We start from the raw sequence: 6,000 nt of genomic DNA, 5'->3' as shown, positions 1-6,000 counted from the left end.
CCTTATTATGTTATGTTAGTCACTATACAGTACATCATTAGTTTTTGATATAGTGTTCCATGATTGTCTTGTTCTTGATCTTAGGAGAAAAGCATTCGGTTTTTTACCATGAAGTATGGTGCTGTCTATGGGGTTTTCATAGATGTTCTTGACCCAGGTGAGGTATTTCCTCCCTGTTTTTTGCCTAGTTTGCTGAGACTTATTAATCGTGAGTGAATGCTGATTTTTTCAAATGCTTGTGCTTCACCTATTGATATAATCATATGGGTATTACTTATTTTGTTAATATGGTGAATTATATACACCGATTTTGGGATATTAAACTAACCTTCCATTTCTGGAATAAACTCCACTTGGTCATGATGTATAATCCTTTTTATATGTTATTGGAATTAATTTGCATATATATTTAATTTGCATGCATGTATAATTTTTGTATGTATGAGAGATATGAGTCTATAGTTATTTCTTGTAATGTCTTTGGTTTTAGTATCAGACTAATACTATCCTTAAAAAAATAAGTTTAGGAGATATTCCCTCCTCTTCTGTTTTCAGAAAAAGTTTATACTGGATTGTTATTATTTCTTTCTTATGTGTTTGTTAGAATTCAATAGTGAAGCCATTTGATCCTGATATTTTCTTTCCTTAATTATGAATGCAAATTCTGTAGTATATAGAGGGACTACTCATATTATTTCTTTTTGTGTCAGTTTTAATATTCATGTCTTCCAAGATATTTGTCCATTTTATTTCAAATTACCAAATTTATTGTTATAAGGTTGTTCATATTTTTCCCTTACTATCTTTTGAAATATCTTTCGGCTCTATATTGATGGCCTCTCTTTCACCTCTCCTATTGGTAACCTATGTTTTCTCTTTCTTCTTGGTAAGTCTAGGTAGAGGTTTATCAATTTTATTAATCATTACAAAGATTCACCTTCTGATTTCATCAAATTTTTTCTACTGTTAATTTGTTTTCAATTTCATTGTTTTCTTTGTGTAATTTGCTCCTCTTTTTCTAGGTTCCTTAAGAGAGTGCATAGATCATTGGCTTTGGAACTCTTTCTTCTTTCTTTCATATAGAATAGTTAATAATGTTCAGATCTTCCACATCTTTACTTATTGTTTTTCTTATTTGATATTCTATCAATTATTGAGAGAATTCTTTTAAAGTCTCAAACAATGATTCTGGATATGCCTTTTTCCCCTTTAATTATGACATTTATTCTTCATATACTTTGAGTTTTGTAGTCACATATATAATTTATATTGCTTCTGGTTTTACTGACACTTTTATTGTTACAAAGTATCCTTCATTGTCTCTAGAAATATTCCTTGTAGTGATGTCTACTTTTGGAAAGGTATATATGTTTATATAATTCATATATTAGTGAGGTTCCCAACATTTGGCTTCTATTGCTTATATTTTATAGATCTGAGGAAAGTATGCACATAGACACAACGGTAGGAACAAGAATGACAGAACTGTCAAGACCATGTAACTTCTAACCAGTAAGGAAGGGCAGTGGAGGTTAACTTTTGGCTCTTTATGCTGTTTTAGCTCTTGACTATATAGCATAATGACTATATAGCACAGTCTTTATAGACTTATGGTTCTGGGTTTAAATCCTGTCCATACCATTTCTAAACTGTGTGACCTCGGGCAAATTACTTAACCTCTGTTTCTTCAAATGTAAAGTGGGGGACATATAATAGTATATGTTTTTGGAAGGATGACTTATAGCATACATACACACATTATATCTATACATGCATACATATATAATGTTTAGTAAAGTATGCATTATAAATAATATGTATCGTCATATATATTTGTTATTATACAGTATATAATATGTATTATATGACATTATATTTTGTTTCACATTTTCTAGTCTCAATTTTCTTTCTGACTTTAACTTTTCAGAGATTTAGCCGTCTTTTCTTCCCCATTTGCCCCAATTCTCACTGCCTCTATTCCCTTACTCTATTTTATCATTTTCCAACTTTTTGGCCCCCATCCCTGCAAAAATTGGATTTAATAAACTCAAGAACTCTAAACTACACAATTAAGGCAGTTGCTGCTTGCTATCTTTCTCCTTTTGAGGCTTCCCATCAATCTTTACAACTTGGTTAGGATTTCAATTTCTGCTCTGAAAAAATTGCACTCAGAGTTTTCAAGTTTATTTGCAACATGGGTACAAATAATTGGGGCTTATGAACCTAGTTCAGAAACCCACTCCTAATTCTTTCACACACTTGTGATGAAAGAATAATAATACTGTTTGCAGAAGAAGTGCCCTATATTTATTATAAGTATTCTCAGCAAAAATTGTCAGTAAAGCTAAAAAAAAAAAGGCCTTGGTATTGAAAACTCAGTTCAGCTCCTCTTTTTTCCACTCTGAGAAATCTCCCTTTCAGAAGAATTCCAGCCAGATGGTGTTTGAAGTTCCTGACCCTGCAGCATGATTAAGAAGAAAGATCAATGATTAGGAAGAAAGATCATGGATTTTGAAGTCAGATACCTCAGACACTTAACACTTTTGGTTATTTCTTAGCTTTTCTGAGCATGCCTTCTGGTTTGTAAATTGCATGGGGTATTACCTGCTCTCCATGGTTTCCTCTTCAAAGGAAGCCTTTCCTAAACCCATATCCATGTTCTTTCCCTTTCATACGTTTCATTCACCTCTTAGCTTTCCTTTGAAACAACTCTCAGCTTCACTTTTCTTTTAAGTATGTAATTATTTATGAACGTCTGCCTCCTATAGTGAACTGTAAGCTCCACGAGGCCAGGGACGATGAACGTTCACAGTACCCCTGTACTCCCAGGCTAAGCCCATCATCGCGCACCGAGTCTATCCTAGAAGCCGGCACCCAGCGGGCAGTCAGCAAACAAATGAACAACAAAGGGGCATCTATCCACCTGTGCCCAGAGGCCGTCGCTGGGGCGTGGAAGAAGCCGCCCAAGCCCCCAGCTCCCGCCCTGGCGGTGGGACAGGGATCCCCGCGGAGGCCCTGCCCCTGCCCCGGGCCCCGGCCCCGGCCCCGCCCCCGCCCCGGCCCCGGCCCCGCCCCCGCCCCTGCCCAGCCAACCCTAGCCACCCCCTCCGTGCAGCGCCTCTCCCCATGACGCCGCTTGCGGGCGGGACTTCCGGCCGCCGAAGTTTAACAATCCGGGCGGGAGCCGGAAGTCCAGCGCCGGAGCGGGCCGCGCCGTGGCCCCCGGTGTGCCGCGGCTGAGAGGTGAGGTTCCGGGGCGCCGGGGGTCAGCGGGCCGCTGCGCGTCGCGTCCTTGCAGACTCCCGAACCCCGCCCGCCTTCCGGCCACTCCGGGGGCGGGTCGGAGGTCCCCGAGCCCTGCGCGCCCGGGCCGGTCCAGTGCTCCGGGCAGTTGTCGGGCAGGGGCGCGGCAGCGAGTTTGGCGCGGAAGTGCACGGCAGCCGCGGGCCGGGGTCGCGCACCTCCGTCTGCGACAGTCACCGACTCGGCCTGAGAGGTGGCCCGGGCAGCTGGGGTGGGTGGATTGGTGGCGGCTCTGGGGGATGTGCTGTCCCCCGGAAAGTTTGCCGCTTCTCCACCGGCCGCCTCCCCTTTTGTAAACCTCTCCTCTACGGCTCGAATGCATTTTATAAGGTAACCCCAGTTGAGCAGTTTTTCTGCAAGTAAAAGTTGAAGAACTTTCGTTGAAACTAAGTATTGTAGTGAGTTTTTTTCCCCCCTGTAGGCGCTGTCCCTAAATTTGGGGTTGGCTGTCTTTTGCCGCCTTGTGTCCTGACAACTCACTTTAATGGGACCCTCTTTGAGAGACTGATGCAATGACTCTCCCTTAAAGGTGCTCAGTTCTCAGAAGAGCGAGGTAGATGGGCAGGTGGACCCCTTCCCCACTGCACTTGAAGAGAAGGACGCAGACATTAAGTGACTCTGCCGAAGTCACTGCCACCTAACTTTGGGGCAGACTCCTGTTTTCTGAGCCCTTACTTAAGTGATCTTTCCACACTGCCCCACACCGCTTAACGGGAATGGTGTGAGATTATAGTAAAGGCATTTTTCAGCTGTGTTTCCTGGGTTTAAGAGATCCCCTTTCCAGCGCTTAATTGTATCGTGAGTAGGGAACCAATACACGTTACCACATGTCAAGGCACCAGATCCAAACACTGCATGTCCACATTTCAACAGATGACGAACAGCTTTTGGTAACACTGTTTTTATCCGATGAATGAAGCATAATAAGTCACCACATAAGTGACTTTTCTAGTTAACAAAAGTTTTAGTCTTTTTATAAGCACATTAAAAAAACCTTTTTTTTTGTCTCTTGAGAATCAAAGGGCCTTGTAATTATTATACCTTTAACATGGCCTCTGAAATAAGATTTACTGGACATAAATGTGATGCTTTGTTGGTGACTTGGGACTCTGTGACATCACTACTACTGTGCTGTCCTCTTACACTGTCCACACCAGGAAGGTGTGGAGGGTATATTTCTAGGCTCCTTTCCTTTTCTTCCATGTATTTTTGAGCATTTTTTTCCTGACTTATCATGCATTAGCACTTGCTGCTCTTAGAGTATCTGCCTAAAGCAGCTCCCTTGCCTTCTGTTTTTTAGACTGCCTTGGTTTGTTAAATCACTTGTCAGAATTATGTACTCGAATTATATACTGTGAATAAACAATACGAGTGAAGCCATCCTAGACCAAGTATTGGTACAGGGACTTAGTGACATCTCCTTTGGCTATATTTGCTAATTTTGGAGTTATTTGGAAAAACTGGAGTCACTGGATTCTGACCCGCAGGGATGCTCCAGTTTATTATACATTTTAAAAAGATTTAGGAAGTTTTCTAGCCAGTACTTATTTGTTGAGCACCTACTGAGTGCCAGGAACATTTCAAGACTGATAGTAAACAAGACAAAATCCGTTTTCAGGATCTTTGTTTTGTTCAAGTCAGGAGAAGCAGACATTATTATGAGAACAAAGAGTTGCAAATAGCAGAAAGTGCTGTGGGGGAAAAAAATGAAACTGCATAATGGGCAACTGGTGTAGGGCTGCTTTAGCCATGGTGGTCAGGGAAAGCTTTTCTGAGGACACATTTGAGCTGAAACTAGAGTGAGGTGAAGGAAATGACCATGGGAAATCTGGGGAAAGAGTATTCCAGGCAGAGGGGGCAGCAACTGGAAAGATTGAGGCAAGAAAGAAGGCCTGTGAGTCTGGTGGCCCTGGGGAAGAGAGGTAGGACAGTTACACTGGGGCCAGGTCATGCAAGGCATGCCAAGGAGGTTGGATTTCTTTATAATTGCTGTGGAGAGCTATTGGAAGGGTCAACTGAGAGAATGTGATTTTAGAAGGATTGCTCCAGCTACTTTGTGGTGAGCACCCCCCTCTGGAACAAAAGTGGACAAGTAGAACCACCTGATTTAGATTAGATCCTTCATTTTGACCTATCCTTAATTGATTTTTAAATATATTGTTTTAAACTATTTGTAGGTGCAGTCATGCAGGAAAACCTCAGATTTGCTTCATCCGGAGACGATATTAAAATATGGGATGCTTCCTCTATGACATTGGTGGATAAATTCAGCCCCCACACATCACCACATGGAATCAGCTCAATGTGTTGGAGCAGTAATAGTATCCTTTTTTTTTTTTTAAATAACCACTTTTTGTTAGGTTAAATAACAGTATCAATGAAACTTTTGCATGTGACCAATAAGAAGTATATTTTGCATAGCTATGAAAGCTAGGTAGATAAAATGAAATAGGGGTTTAATAAGTACATCATATGAATGTATACGTATATATATACACACATATGTATATGTATGCGTATATATATATAAACTACTAGATCGAGACCATAGAATTAGTTTTATTATCAACAGTTTGTCGTTTAACCCAAATGGAATAAGGTAGGTAATGGTGGGAAAACTTCTGAAAGGTTTTGGAATGAGTTTTTGCATCTACATTTGGCTATTTATAGGTCTGGTCTGCAAATTAAAGACAGAAC

General features: G+C 40.9%; 1 protein-coding gene across 3 annotated transcripts in view; it reads left to right on the top strand.

The window, feature by feature from the left end:
• Window positions 1-3,163: 3,163 nt before the first annotated feature.
• NEDD1 (NEDD1 gamma-tubulin ring complex targeting factor) overlaps window positions 3,164-6,000 on the top strand; it is a 50,310-nt gene continuing 47,473 nt past the window's right edge. For 2 of the 3 annotated variants that reach the window (XM_064590759.1, XM_045872803.3), the window contains exons 1-2: window positions 3,164-3,243; window positions 5,481-5,624. In XM_064590759.1, the coding sequence (XP_064446829.1) occupies window positions 5,489-5,624 (136 nt within the window). In that variant the 5' untranslated portion in view covers window positions 3,164-3,243; window positions 5,481-5,488. Of the gene's footprint in view, window positions 3,244-3,275; window positions 3,634-5,480; window positions 5,625-6,000 lie in introns of those variants that run through there. The other variant, XM_045872802.3, reaches the window with a different exon arrangement.

This window comes from Mirounga angustirostris, unplaced genomic scaffold, assembly GCF_029215605.1.
Source record: "Mirounga angustirostris isolate CCGP_5_RB_7025 unplaced genomic scaffold, mMirAng1.0.hap1 SCAF_5, whole genome shotgun sequence".
Lineage (NCBI taxonomy): Eukaryota > Metazoa > Chordata > Mammalia > Carnivora > Phocidae > Mirounga > Mirounga angustirostris.
Note: the sequence above shows the minus strand (reverse complement) of the source record. Positions and strands in the feature narration are given on the sequence as shown.